Raw genomic sequence first — 22,634 nt, 5'->3', positions numbered from 1 at the left:
TCAGTCTTAAATGGCCGACCCCTTATCCTGAGATTGTACCCCCTAGTTCTAGACTCTCAACATCCACCCTTCAAGCCCCTTCAGAATCTTATGTTTCAATGAGATTACCTCTCATTCTTCTAAACTCCAGTGTATAGGCCCATTCTACTCCACGTCAATTTGTCACTTTAAAGGTAGTAGTAACTGCTGCCTATGTGGCAGTTTTGTCCAAGTATTATGCCGTAATCAAGCTATTCATGCATATTACAGATAAAAGGGAGCTGGTGTATAGTCAAGTATTGACGCAGGGCCTGGGTGATGGAGCCGAATAGCTCTTTTTACATTTAATAAGAATGCCAAAGTCAGGTCGACTAAAAAGTGCTTTTCTCTTGAAGCCGCCTGCCAACATGTCTACACCACGACTTCAACGTACAATGTCCCGAACAGGTGAAAGTTTATACAAGGCACTAGGATTGGAGAAAGGAGCTACACCAGAGGAAATCAAAAAAGCTTACAGGTATGAAAGATTTTTTAAATCATTAAATTGTACTGCTTCATTTGAAACCTTGACCATTGAATATTTTGAGACTTTCCAGTAATGTGTAAAGTTGGTGTCACAGAATAGTTCAGTTTTATCATTCAGATTTTTAAAATGTATTAAATGCTTTATGACTGCATTTATTCTGCGGTTACAAATCCGCACTTTTTAGTCAACATGAATTTGACAGTTTTTTCAGCATGCACGCTCTTGTTAAATATAAAAAGACAAAGCTATTTAGCTCCTGCGACTGAACACTTAAACTAATGCCAGGTAGCCTTAACAAGTGACCAATTGGTCCCCTGAGCGCCTTGTAAACCGCATTTGTTGCACGTAGCCTAGTTAACACTTCAGTGCATTACTGAGGGAGTGCTGCATTGTTGGAGAGGCCATCTTTTTCTCCATTTTTTTTTCCCCTCCCTCTCTTGTGCTTTTTTTCTCTCTCTCCCTCTGTTTTCCACTCCCTTCTCTGTTGCTGTCTCTCGCTTTCACGTCGCCCCCCCCCTTCGCGCTATCAGTTTCTTGCTTCCGTAACCTGGGATAGAAGTCAATTTTAGTATCTCACAACTGCTGCGGCTGAAAGCAGCTAACGCAGCACAATTCAAGGATCAAACGTGGACTTTCCTGGACTCTGTGGCTCATTGCCATGTTTGGCAGTTCATGGGACTCTGCTCTTTTTATATATCCTTTACTTTAGACATGATGTAGGACTGTATTTCCAGTGCTTCACAATGGAGGAGACCTTCTATGGAACAGTCATTGGGAGGACAAAAATACATGGCTTTTCAACCCACAGCAGCCTTTGCCAAGGCTGTAGGGGAGAAGGCTAAGAAGTGGCAGGCAAAAATGAAGGGAAAGAAAATCTAAGTTGCAGGCATAACTACGGATAAGTGATGGAGCAATGCAGTATTCAACCTCCAGTGTGGGTGCTACATGAGCTGGTTGAACCATTGCCCTCTGTACCACTCCACTGCACCTTACTTATAGGTTAGCACTGCAGCATGTCTGCAAGGAGGTGGAGCCAAATTTCAGGATGTGCCAGCCATGTGGTGCAGGTGTCCTCACAGCAGATGGCACAGTTCTGCATCTGGCGCTCTATTGGCCAAAACCCTTTGAAGACAGGACCCGACAATTGTTAGGTAGGTGTGCCAAACATCGACACATGGATGATAACATCTTGGTAGATATGGCCGGTCCGGATATATGAGCTGCTGATCATCCTGGCATGTCTTTTGCTTGCAGTGCTACTGAAAAGTACTGTGATTGTGATGTTTCCGAGGAAGTACCAACATTATGGTAAATATTTAAATTTATTTAGTGCCTCTTATGTCCTCCAGATGTTCCAAAAATATCTCAGTGAATGATTTACTTTTGAAATGTAGTAACTGTTGTTATTTCGCCAAGTGCAGCAGTCAATTTGCACACATAATGAGATAAATAATGAGATCTGTTTTGGCGGCGCTGGTTGAGCAATAAATGTTGACCAGAATACCAGGCCAACTCCCCTGCTCTTTGTTGAATATTGGCTTGGAATCCTTTACACCCACATGAACAGGCAGATGGGACATCGGTTTAATGTCTCAGTTGAAAGATGGCACCTCTGACAATGGACACTCTCTCAGTACTGCACTTCAATGTCAGTCCAGATTATGTTTGTTTTTATTCATTTTCGGGATGTAGGCATCGCTGGTGAGGCCGTATTTATTGCTGATCCTTATTTGTCCTAAGAAGGTGGTGGTGGGCCTTCTTGAACCTCTGCAGTCCATGTGATAAATGTGCTCCCACATTGTTAGGAATGGGGTTCCAGCAACGATGAAGGAACAGCGATATACTTGTCCAAGTCAGGGCGGTGTGGGACTTGGAGGGGAACTTGAAGATGGTGGTGTTCCCATGCACCTGTTGCCCTTGTCCTTCTAGGTGGTGGAGGTCGTGGGTTTGGGAAGTGCTGCCGAAGAAGTCTTGCGGGTTGCTGCAGTGCATCCAGTAGATGGTACACACTGCAGCCACGGTGCACCAATGATGGAGGGAGTGGATGTTTAAGCCATGGATGGGTTGACGATCAAGCAGACTACTTTGTCCTGGATAGTGTCGAGCTTCTTAAATGTTGTTGGAGCTGCACCCATCCAGGCAAGTGGAGAGTATTCCATCACACTTTTGACTTCTGCCTTGTAGGTGCTGGAAAGGCTTTGGGGAGTCAGGGGTGAGCTTTTTGCCACAGAATACCCAGCCTCTGACCAGCTTTAATAGGCATGACAATTATATGGCTGATCCAGTTGGGTTTCTGGTCAATGGTAACCCCCAGGATGTTGATGGTAATGCCATTGTCAACGGGGGGTGGTTAAGCCCTCTCTTGTTGGAGATGGTCATTGGTGCCACACAAGTGCCAGACAATGTTACTTGCCACTTATCAGCCCTGGCCTGGCCTGGTTGTCTGCATGCAGGAATGGACTGCTTCATTTTCTAAGGAATTGCAAGTGGAGCTGAACACTACAGTCATCAGCGAACAGCCCCACTTCTGATCTTGTAAAGAAAGATAGACTGGCATTTATAGTGCGTCTTTCACTACCTCAGGATGTCCAAAAGCGCTTTACAGCCAATCGGGTACTTTTAAAGTGTAGTCACTGTTGTAATGTAGGAAATGCAACAGCCAATTTGCGCACGGCAAGGTCCCAGTAATGAGATAATGACCAGATAATCTGTTTTAGTGGCGTTGGTTGAGGGATAAATTTTGGCCAGAACTCCCATGCTCCTCTTCGAATAGTGCCATGGGATCTTTTACATCCACCTGAGGGGGCAGATGGGGCCTCAATTTAACACCTTAACAGAAAGGCAGCACCTCCGACAGTGCAGCACTCCCTCGGTACTGCACTGGATTATGTGCTCAAATCCTTGGAGCGGGGCTTGAACCCACAACCTTCTGACTTGGAGGCGAGAGTGCTACCACTGAGCCAAGGCTGACACTTGTGATGAAGGGAAAGTTATTGATGAAGCAGCTGAAGATATTTAGGCCTGGGACGCTGCCCTAAGGAACTCTTGCAGTAATGTCCTGGGGCTGTAATGATCGGCCTCAACACCTACAATCATCTTACTTTTGCATTAGGTATGACTTCAGAAAATACAAGAGAAACCACAACAAAGAGCAAGAAAAACAGTTAAAACTAAATGTTTTTCAACAATTTTTTAAACATTACTGAGTTCTTTCCATGATTTTTCATATACTTACCACCCCCTAGCAATGCTGGATGCCCATTTCATGGTTTAGAAACAAAGTTCTGCTGACCAGTATGTCAGGGAAAGGCATGCAGGACATCTCAGCCTCCAAATTAAATATTAAAATAAAGCTCCCATCTGTTTGAGGCAGGTTTGTCCAATTTTGGCATTCACTGCCTGTGAGAAATTGTTTGTGATGTAAGGTGACTGGAGATCTGGTGTTGAGTAATCCCGCATACTTCTCCAATCAAGTTTGAATTAAAATTTGTAGCCGTAAGGTTATTTACCCATATACTTAGAGTCTGCAATATTGCTGCTGAAACTACTGAGCAGCATATGAAACAAATTAGTAAATTAATTAAATTTTTTTTGACCAGTGGAATTGCAATAGGTCCTGTTTGTTAAAATGACCCCCACTTTCCAGCCGTAATTCAGTGATAACCACCCCTGGGAGATTTTTTTTTGCAATTTCTCTGGATATTGTAAAGGATAATTTTAGGAGATCTTGTTTCCTAATCCAGACACTGGTGCTAAGCAGTGGCATGCTTCCCACTTTTGGCACAGAATATAGAGATCAACACAGACCAAGTGGAGTGTAAACTCATTTTTCTGTACCCCTAAAGCATACCTCAAATCCAACCTCAAAATACCCCCAATTGCACTAGCATAAATTTTACAATTTTGCTTACTAGCTATGTTTCTTGCCTTTCTGTATGAGATTGCCAGTTACTGATATTTTTTGTGGCACGCAAATGTGAAAATGAAACTGACTGTTATTTAAAGCCGAACCTTGTCATTTGCAGAAGTAGCTTAAACAGTCTGAGTTGGATTCAGATATGGGAGCACGGACAGTTCTAATGTCATGGAGTAAGGGAAAAATAGAGCATGAGCAATTCTCCAGCTGAAGCCAGACACTTCCACCAGGAAGTGAAAAGTCACAGAATTCAGTGCTAAGAAATGAATTATGCCCTATAGGATTAGAAGACTTGTAGGCACCAATGATTTTTCTCAAACAGAGCCACTGAACATAAGAACATAAGAAAAAGGAGCAGGAGTCGGCCATATGGCCCCTCGAGCCTGCTCAATCTGATCATGACTGATCTTCAACCTCAACTCCATTTTCCTGCCTGTTCCCCATGTCCCTTGATTCCCCTAGACTCCAAAAATTTATCTATCTCCGCCTTGAATATACTCAATGACTCAGCATCCACAGCCCTCTGGGGTGGAGAATTCCAAAGATTCACAACCCTCTGAGTGAAGAAATTCCTCCTCATCTCAGTCTTAAATGGCTGATCCCTTATCCTGCGAATATTTCCTCTAGTTATAGTCTCTCCAGCCAGAGGAAACAACCTCTCCCCTATCAAGCCCCCTCAGAATCTTATACGTTTGAATGAGATCACCTCTCATTCTTTCAAACTCCAAAGAGTATAGGCCCATTCCAATTAATCTCCCCTCACAGGACAAACCTTTCATCCCAGGAATTAATCTAGTGAATCTTCGTTGCACTGCATCTAAGGAAGGATATACTTACCTTAGACAAGGAGGCCAAAACTGTACACTGTACCCCAGGTGAAGTCTCACCAAAGCCCTATACAATTGTAGTAAGACTTCCTCACTCTTGTACTCCAACCCCCTTGCAATAAAGGCCAACATGCCATTTGCCTTCCTAATTGCTTGCTATCCTTCATGCTAACATTTTGTGTTTCTTGTACCAGGACACCCAAGTGTCTCTGGGCACCAACATTTAATAATTTCTCACCATTTAAAAAATATTCTGTTTTTCTATTCTTCCTACCAAAGTGAATAACCTCACATTTCCCCACAATTATACTCCATCTGCCACCTTCTTGCCCACTCACTTAACCTGTCGATATCCCTTTGCGGACTCTGTGTCCTCCTCACAACTTACTTTCCCACCTAGCTTTGTATCGTCAGTAAACTTGGATACACTGCGCTTGGTCCCTTCATCCAAGTCATTAATATAGATTGTAAATAGCTAAGGCCCAAGCTCCGATCCTTGCGGCACCCCACAAGTTACAGCCTGCCAACCTGAAAATGATCCGTTTATCCCTACTCTCTGTTTTCTGTCCATTAAACAATCCTCCATCTATGCTAATACATTACCCCCAACCCCATGAGCCCCTATCTTGCGTAACAACCTTTTATGTGGCACCTTATCAAATGCCTTTTGAAAATCCAAATATACTACATCTACTGGTTCCCCTTTATCTACCCTGCTAGTTACATCCTCAAAAAAAAATGCAATAAATTTGTCAAACGTGATTTCCCTTTCATAAAACCATGTTGACTCTGCCTATTCATACTATGATGTTCTAAGTGCACTGATACCACTTCCTTTATAATGGATTCCAGAATTTTCCCGATGACTGATATCAGGCTAACTGGCTTGTAGTTCCCTGTTTTGTCTCTCCCTCCTTTCTTGAATAGTGGTGTTACATTTGCTACCTTCAAATCCGCTGGGACCGTTCTAGAATCGAGGGAATTTTGGAAGATCATAACCAATACATCCACTATCTCTGTAGCCACCTCTTTTAGAACCCTCAGATGTAGGCCAACAGGTCCAGGGAATTTATCGGCTTTTAGTCCCATTAGTTTCTCATACTTTTTCTTTACTGATAATTACTTTAAGTTCTTCACTCTCATTAGCTTGTGTCTTCTACTGTGAAGACAGAATCAAATGCATTTAATGCATCTGCCATTTCCTGATTTCCCCTGTCTCAGCCTCCAGGGGACCAACATTTACTTTTGCTACTCTCTTCCTTTTTACATACTTATAGAAACTCTTACAATCTGTTTTTATATTTCTTGCTAGTTGACTATCATTCTATTTTCTCCCTTTTTATCAGTTTTTTGGTCATCCTTTGCTGGTTTCTAAAACTCTCCCAATCCTCAGGCTTACTACTCTTGGCAACATTATAGGCCTCTTCTTTTAATCTAATACCCTTGTTAACTTCTTTGGGTAGCCATGGGTGGATCACTTCCCGTGGAGTTATTTCTCAATGGAATGTATATTTGTTAAGAATATTGAAATATTTCTTGAAATGTGTGCCATTGCTTTTCAACAGTCATACCCTATAATTTAATTTAATTTCCCAAACTACCTTATCCAACTCACCCCTCATACCTATATAATTGGCTTTATTTAAGTTTAGACTCTCGTTTCAGACTTAAGTACGTCACTGTCAAGCTCAATGTGAAATTCTATCATATTGTGATTGCTCTTCCCCAGAGGATCCTTTACTGTGAGATTACTAATCAACCCTGTCTGATTACAGAATATTAGATCTAAAATAGCCTCTTCCCTGGTTGGTTTCACGACGTATTGCTGTAGGAACCCGTCTCGAATGCATTCCATGAACTCGTCCTCCAAACTACCTTTGACAATTTGAATTGGCTAGTCCATATGAAGATTAAAGTCCCCTATGATTACTGCATTACCAAACACCTATTATTTCATGATTAATACTTCATCCAACGATATAGCTACTATTAGGAGGCCTATAAACTACTCCCACCAGTGTTTTCTGCCCCTTGTTATTTCTTATTTCCATCCATACTGATTCTACTTCCTGATCTTCCAAGCCAAGATCCTTTCTAACCACTGTCCTTATGTAATCCTTTATTATTAGGGCTATACCCACTCTTCCATTCTGCCTGTCTTTTCTGAACGTCATGTCCCCTGGAATATTTAGTTCCCAGTCTTGGCCACTTTGCAGCCTTGTCTCTGTAATGGCAGTTAGATCAAACCCATTTATCTGTATTTGTGCAACTAATTCATTTTTCTTGTTACGAGTGCTCCATGCATTCAGATAAAGAGTCTTTAAATTTGACTTTTTACCATTTTTTTCCTGCTCTGACCTTACTTGTTGATGCTCTATTATTGGTAAACTCTCTCTCCCTTCCTGCTGCACTCTGCTTATCTTTACCCAAATCACCAAACTCTGTTGCCTTGACTTTTCCCATTCGATTTCTAAATTTCCCCTCACCTGACCCCTTCTCTTTTTTTCCCCCCCTCCCCTTTTTTTTTTAGTTTAAATCCCCATCTACAGCCCTAGTTATTCGATTCGCCAGGATGCTGGCTCAGTTTAAGTGGAGCCCATCGCAATAGAACAGCTGCCTCTTTTCCCAGTACTGATGCCAGTGCCCCATGAATCGAAGCGCCTGTCTCCCACACCACTCTTTGAGCCACGCATTTGACTCTGCTCTGTTTGTCCCTATGCCAATTTGCATGTGGCCCAGGTAGTAATCTGTAGATTGTTATCTTTGAGGTTCTGCTTATTAACTTAGACCCTTGCTCCTCAAACTGTCTCGGCAGAACCCCATTCTTAGTTCTGCCTGTATCGTTGGTTCCTCCATGGACCATGACAATTGCATCCTCTCCCTCATGCTCCAAGTTCTTTTCCAGCCGCGAGGAGATGTCCTTAACCCTACCATCGGACAGGCAACACAGCCTTCGGGACTCGGTCGTGGCTGCAGAGAACAGTATCTATCCCCCTGACTGTACTATCTCCTACCACTACCACATTCCTTTTTACTCCCCACACTTGAATGGCCCCCTGTGCCACAGTGCAGTCATCAGTTTGCCCATCCTCCCTGCAGTCTTTGCTCTCATCCATACAGGTAGCAAGTATTTCGTACCTGTTGGACAAGGTCAAGGGCTGAGGCTCCTCCATCACTAGATCCCAGGTCCCCATATCTACCTAACTCACAGTCAAACCCTTCTATCCCTGACCACTGAACGAATCTAAACTACTACCTAATCTAAGGGGTGTGACTGCCTCCTGGACCAACGTGTCCATGTAACTCTCCTCCTCCCAGATGCGTTGTAATGTCTGCAGCTCGGACTCCAGCTCAACAACTCTTGAGATGAAGTTCCTCGAGTTGCAGATGTGGTTGCCGGGGATCACGCTGGTCTCCACCAACTCTCACATGCTGCACTTACGACACATCATCTGCCCTGCCATCGCTTGTCGAACCAGAATTTATTTATTTACTTTATTAGAGTTTTTAATCTCTGACTATTAGTTTTAATAACTAATTTATGTAGTTTAAGTTATTGATTTAAGCTTTTAGTTAAACCCTGCCCTAACTTAGAAAGAAAACAGTAATACTCACCAGCCAATCACCCACCTGCTGTCCTATGACATCACTCTTTCAATTTCTACCTGTGGTGAGTTTACTTCAACTGTGTAAAAACCGCATGTCTCCCACCGCTTTATTGCCTCTCGCTCTCACTCCACACTCAGGCCTTCTCTCACTGCTGTATTACCTCCCTCTCTCGCTCCACACTCTGGCCCTCTCCCACTGCTTTATTGCCTCCCGCTCTCGCTCCACACTCAGGCCTTCTCCTGCTGCTGTATTGCCTCTTGCTCTCGCACCACACTCAGGCCTTCTCCCACTGCTGTATTGCCTCCCGCTCTCGCTCCACACTTGGGCCTTCTTCCGCCGCTTTATTGCCTCCCACTCTACTCTCGTGCCTTCTGCTGCTTTATTGCCTCCCACTCTACTCTCAGGCCTTCTGCCGCTTTATTGCCTCTCGCTCTCGGTCTACTCTCAGGCCTTCTGCCAGCCAATAATCTATCTGCTGACCTGTGATATCACTCCATGATTTTTTTTTTTGATTCCGCCGAATTAATACTGAAAATTTACCCCCTCTGCTGCTCCAAGTGAGTTTAGGCCTTCGATCCCCGACTTTTATTTTACTTGCCTCTGCCGCTCTGGTCCCCGCTGCTCTGAACTCTTCCTCTTTGTTCACTGTCCTCCCCCCTCTGCACCTAATTACCCCTCTCACCAAATTCTCAAGTTCCCACTCTGTTCGCAATGCACTTTGTTCGCAATGCACTCAGTTTGTTCTGTGCTTCAGCATATAACCACCTACTTTATACACCTTTTGAGAACAGCAGTTACAACTACTCAGTCAGCTTCCAGCTCCCAGTAATTACCCTCTATTCAGACACTGATGGAGAATTAGTCCTAGGTGAGGCACAGGTATGGAGGGAAAACTCAAATGCCACTTATTCTGAGCTGCATTCACTCAGCTTCTGTTGGCTGGCAATGGAGCAGCATTATTGAAAACTAGTCTATCTGCCTGGCCACAAATGGTGGATGTCATGTGAATCAGAAAGGAAGTGTACAGTAAAGAGGGAAGGATTACATTAGAATAGATTTGGTCAAGGTGAATGCCAGTTACAGTACGTATTTATTTTTGCAGAGATCAGAGTCGAGTGTTTGAATCGTCCCATGCAATAGAAGTACAGAACTGTACTTCACTTAAATTTGAGCAATGCATTCTTGATTTTTGATCTGTGTTCATAACTCAAGTCGGGCTCAATTCATGGCGCTATCTGACCATGTTTTCTGCAACTAGTCTGTCTTGATCTATAACCAGCCTTCACCTTTGAATAACAACTTAATAGATTTAATAAAGTGCCGAGTAATAGGCTTGTCATCAAGATTGAAGCCCATGGAATAAAAGGGGCAGTAGCAGCATGGATACAGAATTGGCTAAGTAACAGGAAACAGAGTAATGGTGAACAGTTGTTTTTTGGATTGGAGGTAGACATTCGGTGGTGTTCCCCATGGGTTGGTACTAGGACCACTGCTTTTCTTGATATATATTAATGACTTGGACTTGGGTGTACAGGGCACAATTTCCGAATTTGCAGATGTCACAAAACTTCGAAGTGTAGTGGTAGTGAGGAGGATAGTGATAGACTTCAAGAGGATATAGACAGGCTGGTGAAATAGGCGGACACATGGCAGATGAAATTTAACACAGAAAAATGTGAGGTGATACATTTCGGTAGGAAGAATGAGGAGAGGCAATAAAGGGCACAATTCTAAAAGGGGTACAGGAACAGGTCCCCTAGGGATACATGTACACAAATCATTGAAGGTGGCAGGGCAGGTTGAGAAAGTGGTTAAAAAAGCATAACGGATCCTGGGCTTTATAAATAGAGGCATAGAGTACAAAAGCAAGGAAGTCACGATGAACCTTTATAAAACCCTGGTTCAGCCGCAACTGGAGTATTGTGCCCCGTTCTGGGCACTGCACTTTAGGAACGATGTGAAGGCCTTAGAAAGGGTGCAGAAGAGATTTACTAGATTGATTCCAGGGATGAGGGATTTTAGTTACGTGGATAGAATGGAGAAGCTGGGCTTATTCTCCTTGGAACAGAGAAGATTGAGAGGAGATTTGATAGAGGTATTCAAAATCATGAAGGGTATAGACAGAGTAGATAGAGGGAAACTGTTCCCATTGGCGGAAGGGTCAAGAAGCAGAGGACACAGATTTAAGGTGATTGGCAAAAGAATCAAAGGTGACAAGGAAAAACTTCTTTGCACAGTGAGTGCTTATTATCTGGAATGCATTGCCCAGAGGGTGTGGTGGAGGCAGATTCAATCGTGGCCTTGAAAAGGGAACTGGATAAATTCTTGAAAGGAAAAAGATTGCAGGGCTATGGGGAAAGGGTGGGAGAGTGGAATTAGCTGGATTGCTCTTGCATAGAGGCAGGATGGATTTGATGGGCCAAATAGCCTCCTTCCATGCTATAACCTTTATGATTCTAGGTAGGAACTTGGAGTTACACTAAACATATATTAGCATTTTTGCATGGGATATAAATACTTCAGATTTTTTTCTAACATGGTACAATATTTAATTCTGATATTGCAAGAGTTCTGTTTTTTTCTGTAAACTAAGTTCAATATTTAAAAGCTATACAGTTCTGCTGACTTGTTGCTTTAGGTTAAATTTGGTTTCTTGACATTATACCCTCCTCAAAATATATCTAAATGACTTGAATGCTAGTGATTTACCAAAGTAGCAAGAATTAAAGACAGGGAAGAGATGTGATCATGTTTGTAATCCAGGTTTAGTGTAAAATGTAACTTTACCTATTAAGGATGGAGGTGCTGTTCCAGATAAATACTTCAGATTTTTTTACATGGGTTAAGAAAGCTGATTTAATTTCCAGTAGTTTTGTTTTGAATTAGGCCTACCTCGAACAATTTGTTTCTAGCAACATTTGTGACCAGTTTGTAGTCTGTAAGTTTTTACCATTTGTTTTCCAACTAGAAAACTCGCTCTCAAGTATCACCCAGACAAGAACCCAGACAATCCTGATGCATCAGAAAAATTTAAGGAAATAAACAATGCAAATGCTATTCTGAACGATGACAATAAGAAACGAATCTATGATGAATATGGCTCAATGGGGCTGTATGTGGCTGAACAGTTTGGAGAGGACAGCGTCAAATACTACTTTTTGATGAACAAATGTTGGTTTAAGGTGGGTTTTTAAAAGAAATCTAAGTTAATATGTTGGTTGAATTGTCATCTATATCTTAAATTTTTGAAATTATTCTATAAATCCTTTACTAACCTAAAATAGTTCAATATTAAGCTGTCAGTGTTTCTGTTGTTCGTGGTATTCAAATGTTGGTCACCAATTTATTGTTTGATTTGCTCCGCCAAAATGAAAAAAGCTTAAAGCATAAAACTGGCTCTACTATAGCTCCAATAGCATGATCAGTCTTTTTAGTACGTCACTCCAACTGTGTTCCTATATATAAATGATGAGAGTACGGAAAAATTTGGAAACTGTAAGTTTGTTTCCATACTTTGTATTATTGTGTGTAGTAGTTTTTAATTTAAGATTATGTCTATCAGATATATTAAGTCATGCAAAGTATTTCCTGCTAACAGAGCCCTACTTCCTGTGTTGTGTTTTTTGAGTGGGCATTTATAATGGAAAAACCCTGTATCATCCCCATCTTGAGCTGTGATAGTTGCAGATGACTTCTCTCCTTTGCACAACCCACCACCCAATTTTTGGGCGCTTTGGGGAAAAAAAATGTTTTTTTTGAGTGTTTTAAACCTGATTTGGGGGATTTTCCACCCCATTTTCAGGGCATCCACTAGTTTATGGCCACATTATTTCAGGCTTTGGGGTGATGCCATCTCCTTCCCCAACTGCCCTTTGTGGTGTAGCCTCAAGCCCATTGCTCAGGCCTACCTGCCCAATGCCACTTTTCATATTCTCAAGGTAGTCATCGGCCTTGCATCTCTTGACCCCTCCTTACCTTTCGATATCTCCAATGTCCATCTCTTGCCTAGATGATGCTATGGGGAACGGCGACATTCAAGTAAGTTTAGTGTTTTGATATTTTCAATTTTTTAAAATTTAATTTATTTTTAATGGGACTGTTTTGTAGCCCTGCTGCACTGAACCCATTGCTGGTTCTGTGCCCTCCCCGCAGCTGGTTCTATGCCTTCCTTGCCGGTTCCCGCTGCCGGTCTTTCATCTCTTCCTCTTGGGTACGTCTGCACTAACTCCCTCTTCCTTCCCTGTGCTCTTCCCTGATGTCTTCTGGTCTTAGCTGCTTCTGGAAACTGGTGGCAGGTGATGAGAGGGCAGAGGGAGGAGATGGGGAGGATGAGAGGGATTGGGGGTGAGGGTTTGGGGAAAATTGGAGAGAAGAGGGATTTATAAGGAGGAACTGGAAGAGGAAACAACAAGGTGGGGAAAGAGGGACGGATGGATTGAAGGAGCAGCTGTCTGTAAGATGAGGGCTGATAACCTCCATTGTCCTTTAGCCATGTCTCCCAAAAGAGTGGCAGAACCCAGAATTTCCCTCCACTTGTCTTGTGCATCCAAACGTCCCAATCTTCTCCCTGCAAATATGCACACAATCATGGAATATAATACTGAAAAATACTAATATTTTCACAATTCTCTGAATAAGTTAAACCAAATTTTTATTAAATCACCATAAATTGGTGTCCCTGATACATTGTATAGTACATGTATCCTATGACTCAGAGAAATCTGCAAGTCTTCTATAAATATTTGACATTGTCCTTAGTCTCTGTTTATTTTGACCCCCCCCCCAAACCAAACCACTGTTCCTCTTGTATACTGTTTACCTCAGCAATGTCAGCTGCAGCAAAATGCCCACTGAAACTCAGGCAGTGTAAATAGTTCATATGTTTAATGGAAATCCAATAGTTTGGATGGTGTTGGGAACACTTTACTTGTATTATTAAAACTGGGAATGCTTATAGAGAAAGGAGTGCAAATCTGGAAGCCAGAATGAACTTACTACATACTTCAAAGCTGTATTGATGTTTCATAATCAGCCTTCAGGAGCTGTGATTTGAAGTGATAAATATAGCCACTTTTTTTGGCCCCTCACCTTTTCCTTCGTTTCTTCCCCCCCACCCCCCTCAGGAAAATACCTACTTCCCTTAATCAAATTTGACCATTTGTTGCCAGGGAGTTTGAGCAACTGTTAAGCACATCTTGGACACAGACTTGACCTTCTGGTAGGGCTCAGTGGCTCATGTGTTTCACAGACCACCCTACATTTTGTTCACATTAATACCCAATGAAGGTTGAGGAGAGAAAACTAAATGCACAGTAGATAATGTGCTAAGTAAAGGTATTAATTGGGGAGGGGGCGGGGTGGAGAACAGACAGGGTATTAGATTTTAAAGATGGAGCTGCCATCGTTAACAAAAATGGCAGATCATGCTGGATGGGCAAAATAGCCTGTTCTTCCTTTTAAAGTGAAATAAACTGGCATCCTTAATCTATAATATAACAAACTATCCTTAATCAAGACACACGTCCATATCCCTTCACTGGAACAGGCTGGCTACTAAATTACACATTTTAAAGGCCTCATTGGAAAAAGTCCTGGGCAGGTTTTTTCATTTGTTTTTATAGCCACAATTTGTTGTCAGTCATGTCGTATCAGATTGCATGAAACTGAAATATTTAAACACTTTTAATTTTGTCCCTGCAAAACCACACTACAGAAGTTTGTGCTCAGCATGCATTTTTCCAGTGCCTGAAAATATGTTTTTAGAACTGTTCACAGTCGGCTACTGCTGACACTGGGAGTACTAGATGGCAGTAAATCCTTTTTAAAAATTGGATACAATGATTACCTTTTAATATGCAAGAATTTTCATTTTGAACTTCCATATTAAAAAAATGGAAAATTAACTAAAGCTGGAATACTTCAATTGTAGTTCAACTGTAAACTCCATAATCTTAATCAAATGTGGCAGAGCCTTCTGTGCTTTTTATCTAAAAGTGCTGACATTTGATTGGAGGATGTGGATGATATTTGATCTGAGATAATCTCATTGATCCCAGCAGGCTCTTTAGATTTTAAATAACACAATCAAGTGATGAATGTTAAAAGCAGTTCAGTTGCTGTATTTGCTTTTCAATGTCATAGCACAAAGAAAATTAGCTTTCCTTACATTTTTAACCATATCTCCTTTTCATTATGTGGCAGGCTCTTGTTGTATGCTGTGGCATTGTCACTGGATGCTGCTGCTGCTGTTGCTGCTTCTTCTGTTGTGGAAAATGCAAACCATCGGGAGAAATGGAAGATTATGATGTTATAAATCCCGAAGACTTGGAGGCACAGATTAGAGCAGAGCAAGGTGGTAAGTCTGTACAAATGGACACACTTTCAGTTACCTGTGAAGATATTTTGTAAGCTATTAACTTTTTTTGATTGTGATGATTTACCATCCAAACTATTTATACCAACTTAACCATTGCAATTGAGTAAAAGGCTTTTTTCAGAAGGATTTATTTGATAATGTTCTTTAAAGTTAACCAACTATCTTTCTTTATCCAGCATCAGTGAACTATAAACAATAGCACATCAGTTCAATACATGTAATGATCAGGTCCAATCAGTTTTGGAAAGTATAAAGTCGTCTGGTTTAAACACTGAAAATATTCATGCACAACTGAATGGATAGGCATTGAGAAACAATATCAAGATTTTTCTAGATTCCATCACTTTTTTTAAAGTTTTCATCTTGTGATTTAAGATAGCTAAATGTTGATTTCTACTGTATAGAGGTTCCCAGAATTTGTGTAGCATAAGTCTCGAGTGTGATCTCTGAATACAGAAATAAATTCTGCTTTCTACTGATAACTATGAAAGGGTTTGATTCTAAAGCATAATGTTGTACCCAAATGGAAGCTTTATATATGTATATATTGCTGTAGATTTTCATGTGCTTGTGTTAAAAGCAGAAATGGGATCAAAGATTGTTTGACATTGTCAATAATGGAATAGAATGTTCTCGATGTTCAGTTGCTTTAATTTTTCTGACAAAATGTTTCATGACTGGATTGATTGAAAAGAATGTGGTAAAATTGGTTTCCATTAAATGATTCCCCTATTAGTAGTTAGCATTAGATATGCAGTCTCGAAAATAACACTCCTGTTAATACTTGGGCAGGAGTCATGTAATCCTCCCATACTTCGCTGTTTCAGCTTCAGTCATTTTTTGGCATAATCTAAGCTGGGAAGGAAAAATTGGATGCAAAGTTTTCACTAGCTAATGTTGCATGGTTCCTTGCAGATGTCCAAGGACCAGGTTTGATGAGAGAGACGAGTAACAGCAGAAAACTAGAGCAAGAAATAAATTACCCATTAATGAGTCTAGATATCTCTTCATAGAACCATGTTGTAGAAAGTTTTGTCAAAACAATTGAAGATGACTAATCAAGGGAAAGTTGTACAATTCCTACTTGAAAAGAAAAAACATTTTGTCACTCCTATTAGTTGAACAAGGTGTCTAGAGTTTGAGTGTTCATTGTTGGAATTATACTTCTGCTCTCTCTGTTTAACATTGTCTCAGCCCACTCGTGTCCACAGCAGGACAGTATTGCACCAGTGCTTATGTAGGAGCTGGGGAATTAAAGACTTTCACTTTTGGCACCCCATGTAAACATCATAGAAGAGGGAATAATTATATTCCATCTCTCCTCATCTCAGTCCGAAATTGTCCTTGTATCAGAATTCCTAAACTTAACATTTGGAAAATCTCCATTGTTGTAGCTGGCTGAGACAATTGTTTGAGCAGCAGTTGTTGCACTCTGCCACAGATATTGTGCAATATCTTTGTGGATGCTGTTTGTTTTCAGTATAGTCCTCAAATAGTAAATGGCATTGCTGATTTGTGCAAAACTATTTCTAAATTTCAATTGTTTAGTCCTACCTTGTTTTTTCTGATTTCCAAGTATTTGAACAAGGAACAAACTTGTGCTATGGAGACCAAAAAAAAACTTCAAGTACAGTTTTGATTTTCATTCAAGGACTACACAGGTTAATTCTTAACCTTTGAACATAGCTGCTATGAGTAAGAACAGGTCTAACTGTACCAGTTGAGAAGATGTGTAACTCATGCTATGTACAGTAAGAAACTAATGTAGGCGATGAAATCTAATTCCCTCTTCTGACTTATCCCCAATGTAATGCATATGCTGGATATCGAAATTGGAAGTGTTCAATTTCTTAGCCCTTGCAAATGTAAATTGCTTCATTGAAGTCTAATTTCCGTGATGCAACACATCAAAAATTAGCATTGTAAAATTTTTTAGAATGCGTTATTTATGGTATTTATATCTCGACTAAATTATGGGAGCAACAGTTTATTTTTAGGTATATGGTTTTGATTGCACTTGCATCACTCTTCATCAGTTGGATGTACAAGGTGGCCCAAACTTAGTATTGTCATAAAATCTTATTCCTAAAGACTGGAAAGAAAAACCCTAGGTAGTACCTTTTTTAGATTTGTTGATACTTGTTCATTTTGGTCCCTAATTGATCTGTTGCTGTTTTAAATTGTTAACTGCCTCTATTGTATCCCATCGCATTATAAGGAAAGAGCAGTATGTTGTGTACATTCTACTGGATCAAACTGCCCAAAAGTATTGCTTTGATCTGTTGCTGAATATCCCAATCTTGAATTAAAAATCATTTGAATGAAGATTTGGCTCTTTGATTACTAAGAACAAACTGCTAGAACAGTCTGAGGAATGAAATTGTGTGTTATGGACTGAATGAATGTAGCCAGTATTGATTAACTTATTCCACCGACTATCAGCATTTTTTTTAGAAAGGAATGTTGGTCCTTTCTTCAATTTTATCCTCCTGAACTTGAGAAGGTATACTTTTATTCTGATTTCCTTCTTGTCAGTACCAACAAGGGCATTCCCATGGGCATGGGCACAGCTCCATCTCGCACGTTCACCTGGGGAAAGTAAAGGGCTTGCACGACACAGCTGCTCTCTGCTGCATGCTCACCTGAGACAAGTAATGAGCTTGTGTGACACAACTACGCTTTGCTGCATGCTCACCTGAGGCAAGTAAAGGGCTCATGTGATACAGCTGCTCTCTGCCACACATAGGTAAAGAGCTTGTGCAGCACTTCAATTCTTATTTTCTAACCTATGAAGGACACTTATCATTGAGAACGTTTTACATTATTAAATATTTCACGCCAATGTACTTCACAATGCTTCCTTACCTTTTCTGTCCACTTCTGTCAACAAACCACTTAAGGTTGACAAGATTAGAATGGTCCTGAACATGTTGAGATGAGTAGGTAGGGCTATACTTCCTACATCTCACTCCTCTGTATGGAGGTAATTGCAACAAGCGTGATGGGTTGCATAATTCCCAATCTCTACAGTTGTGCAGTTCCATTTTATTGTAATGAAAAAGTAGTGATATTCTGTTCTCCCAAGTTTTTATTGTAGAGAAAGTGTAGTTAAGCTCACCAATGTGTAACATGCCTTACTCTACCATTTGCTAAATGTTGCCAATTTCAAACATTTACTTGGTGTAGTGATTAACCTCATCAAATTCAGTTAAAGAAAATTTTAAGTTTGGTCTGTTGTACAAAATGTAATAAAACTTTCTGTAGATATTACAATTCCAGTTTATCAGCAGACGTGCCTCAATGTACTAACATCCCTCATGAGAGGTTCTGGTTATTTGAATTTAGTGTGCAATTAATGTGCTTATACAAAGGCCATTCAGATCATTAGGCTATTAAATCGCCTGAAGAAATGTTCTGCATGAATACTCCTTGATCCCCAAAGGCAATCAAGCATAACTGCAGACTGCATCTCAAGTAATAGCATAGGTTAGTGGTAGCATATGCACCTTCTGAATCAGAAGTCACAGGACTTGACCACATAGTCTAGGTTGACATTTTAGTGTGGTACTACATTGTTGGAGATGCTGCCTTTTTGATGAGATGTGAAACCCAAAACCCCTTTTGCCTGTTCAGATGGATGAGATGTAATAGATTCCATGGTACTATTTGAAGAGGAGCAGGGTAATTCTCCTCATGTCATGAAAAACATTTACCCTCTATCCAACACCATCATAAACATGTTAACCAGCCATTTATCTTGTTGCTATGTGAAAATTTGCTATCCTGTTTTCCCACAAAACAACAATGACTGTACTTCAAAAGTAATTAATTGGCTGTGAAATGCTTTGGGATGTCCTGGGGACATAAAAGGCGCTAGATAAATGAAAATTCTTCTCTCTCCTCCTCATACCTCATTATTCAACGTTGGCCTGCAGCTCTTCAGAGATCAATCGCCCTCTTTTTTCTCTCTCTCTCTCTCTTCCCCCCTCAGCGACATAGGACCATAATGTCCCACATACTATTTGATTTCAGTTTTTACCTATCTATTGACCTCCAATCCTGTTCCCACTCAGACATTTATCCAGCTCCTTTTTGAAAGGGTTAATGGACTAAGCATTGAATGATTTTGGGAGTCTGTTCCACATACTTTGGAGAGAGGAGTGGGTTGAGGGGAAAAGAAGAGTTAACAATTGTTAACTTAGGCGCTCTCGTTCTGTAATTGTCCAAATCAAATACTCTGCTTATCTACACCCTATGCCTCAATTCCTTTGTTGCTCTTGTCTGAACGCTTTACTGTGCATCAATGTCCTTTTGAAGATAAGAGGGGCGATTCCATGGTTGGGCACTCCTTCTGGAACGTCACTCGAAGAGCATGCTGACCAAGAAATGCCACCCTACAGTGCCTAATTTTTCTGTTTATTCATTTAAATGGATGGAAAATCAGACACTGCATGCCTGTAATTTCCCGGCGAGTGCTCCCTGGGAATGTCCGAATGCAGATTCACCCCTACAGTGTGCAAAATTGCTAACAATATTCTAAATGTGACATCCATGATGCACATTTAAGATTAGAATAACTTTTCTCAATAGTTAAATGCCTTTGAGATCTAACCTACCATTAACTTACTAGAAACATTGCATGGATAATTATTAATTACACCCAGGTTCTTTTAAATGACTATGTGCTCAATGTGGGATTTGTTGGTGCTTGGAAATAAAACATTTAGTGTCATTGTTCAGCCCTACCAGCTCAGGATTAGCACTGCTTGAGGCAAAATAAAGCTTCCTATACTTTGGCCCCAGTGCTGCCTCAGCCCAAACCTGAGATCACCAACTACTGCACAAGTGTGATGTTTTTTCAGTGTGGCCTCTGAGTGAGATTGCTCAAACTCGTTAAACTTCATTTAATACCATTGGATCCGGCAAAGAATTCTTTCATCCTCTGTCAGGCCAGAGGTAAAAGGTCAGTGTAACCCACTACAGTCAGATCAAAAGGTTGAAAGCAAAGCACTGCCTTAACAGTCACTGGTACTTGGTGGGTTAGACCTGTCCAACCTGGGTAAGAGCCACAGGCAAACTGCAGTTTGGAAACTTTGCTACAGCACAAATTACATTAACCAAGGCAAACATCTAATTTTCATTTTTTATTTGACAGTGTTCTTTTGCTGTCTCTGCTGTCTTCCATTCATGTTGACTAAAGACAATACAACAATTCCATCCTGTTCTGTTTCTTATTTTAAAATTGGACTTTCTTCATGTACACATTTTCTATATCTTCTTGCAGTATGCAAAATAGTATATAACTAAAGCCACCTGTTTAATTCGCTAAAGTAATACAAATCACGCATGATTCTGGCACAATGTAATTCATTTCCTTTATACAAGCCATGCCTTTATACTACACAACCGTCTCAATTCACAGCGGCAGATCAACCCTGAGAATTATTGATCATATTAAAATCAGCCCTTGGTAACAAAATGTTTTAATCTTTATTGCTCAATAGCTTCTTAGAATTGAAATGGTCCTTTTAAAGATGCCATATTCATTATTTGATTTGCTGCAGAGTGGGAGATTCAGTAGTCCCAATTAGTCAGCATAGGTTTCTAAGAGGAAGGTCATGTTTAACCAACCTTACTGAATTTGTTGAAGAAATAGTAGACAGGGGCATTGCAGTTGATGTGGTATATGTGGACTTTCAGAAGGCCTTTGATCAGATCTGTCATAAGGTCAGGGAGTGTGGAGTCAGGTGCCAGGTAGTAGAATGGATTGAAAAATGGCTACAAAACAGAGGGTTGGAGATGAGAGAAGTTTCTCAGACTGGCAGAAAATAGAAAGTTGTGTCCCGCAGGGATCTGTGCTGGGACCGCTGTTGCTCATGAAATAAATAAATTATCTAGAGGTATGGTGTCGAAATTTGGGTGTGGGGGGCGAGGTATAACTTAATAATGTGGAGGACTGCATCAAAATACAGGAAGACATAAACAAGTTCGCAGTGGGTGGATAAATGACAAGTGAAATTCAATATAGCAAAGTGTGAGTTCATTGTGATAGGAGGAATAAGGAGGCAATTATTTCTTGGAAGGTAAGAAACTAAATGGGGTAGAGGAGCAAAGAGATCTGGGAATACAGATACATAAATCATTGAAAGTAGCAACATAAGTTGATACGGCCATAAAGAATCCAAACAAAGCCCTGGGATTCATTTCTAGAGGAATACAAAAGCAGGGAGGTAATGTTAGATGTTTATAGATCATTGGTTAGACCATACTTGAGGTACAGTGTGCAGTTCTGGTCTCCATACTACAAAAAGGATACTAGAGCACTGGAGAAAGTGAAGAAAAGATTTACAAGGATGTTACCAGAATTGACAGAATGTAACTATGAGGAAAGATTGAGCAGGCTGGGGCTCTTTTCTGTGGCTAAGAGAAGACTTGAGAGTACACCTGATAGAGGTCTTAAAATTACGAGAGGGTGGATGTGGAGAAACTGTGTCCACTTATGGGTGAGTCCAGAATAAGGGGACATAAATATAAGAGAGCCACAAACAGATCAAATAAAGAATTTATGATAAATTTCTTTATACAGAGTGTGGTGAGAATGTGGAACTCGCTGCCACATTGAGTGATTGCAGCAGATAGCATTGATGCCTTTAAAGAGAAGTTGACAGATACATCAGTGAGAAGGGAATAGAGGGATATAGGGGCAGGGTGGGAAGAAGCAATTAGAATTGGAAGAGCTCAAGAGTATAAACACTGGCATAGACCAGTTGGACTGAGTGGCCTGTTTCTGTGCTTTAGATTCCATGTAACACATGATGAACACTTGATCTAATTGAAGTAAGAGACACAGACTGAGAGCATAACATTTTTTTGACTGCATCTTAGCGGCTGAAAGACTTGTAAAGCTGAAAACAGTTGCAGGCTGCCCCAGATAATTCAACTCCAACTAATATTTAACCATTTGTTCTAAACGTGCACAGTAGAGCAAGTAAATATTTATCGCAAGGGATTTTGTAAGCGCAGGTTATCTAGATATTCATAATGACATGCAGGCAGAATACCTACTTTTATAATGCAAACCTGTTCTCATAATGGTTAGAACAAAAGTCCTGTCCTAATCTGAAGGTCTGGTTACTGCACACTCTAGAATTCAAAGCCACTGACATAAGAAATAGGAGCAGGCCATACGGCCCCTCGAGCCTGCTCCGCCATTCAATAAGATCATGGCTGATCTTTGACCTCAATTCCACTTTCCCGCCTGGTCCTCATAACCCTTGATTCCAAGAATCCAGAGAGTTCAAAAATCTATCTTGTGCGGGGTCCTTTAGGGAAGAATGACCATAACATGATAGAATTCTTCATTTAAGATGGAAAGTGAAGTAGTTCAATCCGAAACTAGGG

General features: G+C 40.8%; 1 protein-coding gene across 3 annotated transcripts in view; it reads left to right on the top strand.

Annotated features, from left to right (window-relative positions):
* Nucleotides 1-377: 377 nt before the first annotated feature.
* Nucleotides 378-22,634, top strand: part of dnajc5ga (DnaJ (Hsp40) homolog, subfamily C, member 5 gamma a) — a 49,788-nt gene continuing 27,531 nt past the window's right edge. For all 3 annotated transcript variants that reach the window (XM_067984448.1, XM_067984450.1, XM_067984449.1), the window contains exons 1-3: nucleotides 378-496; nucleotides 11,826-12,039; nucleotides 15,059-15,212. In XM_067984448.1, coding sequence (XP_067840549.1) covers nucleotides 387-496; nucleotides 11,826-12,039; nucleotides 15,059-15,212 — 478 coding nt within the window. In that variant the 5' untranslated portion in view covers nucleotides 378-386. The remainder of the gene's footprint in view (nucleotides 497-11,825; nucleotides 12,040-15,058; nucleotides 15,213-22,634) is intronic.

Source organism: Heptranchias perlo, chromosome 5 (assembly GCF_035084215.1).
Source record: "Heptranchias perlo isolate sHepPer1 chromosome 5, sHepPer1.hap1, whole genome shotgun sequence".
NCBI classification, from domain to species: Eukaryota; Metazoa; Chordata; class Chondrichthyes; order Hexanchiformes; family Hexanchidae; genus Heptranchias; species Heptranchias perlo.
Note: the sequence above shows the minus strand (reverse complement) of the source record. Positions and strands in the feature narration are given on the sequence as shown.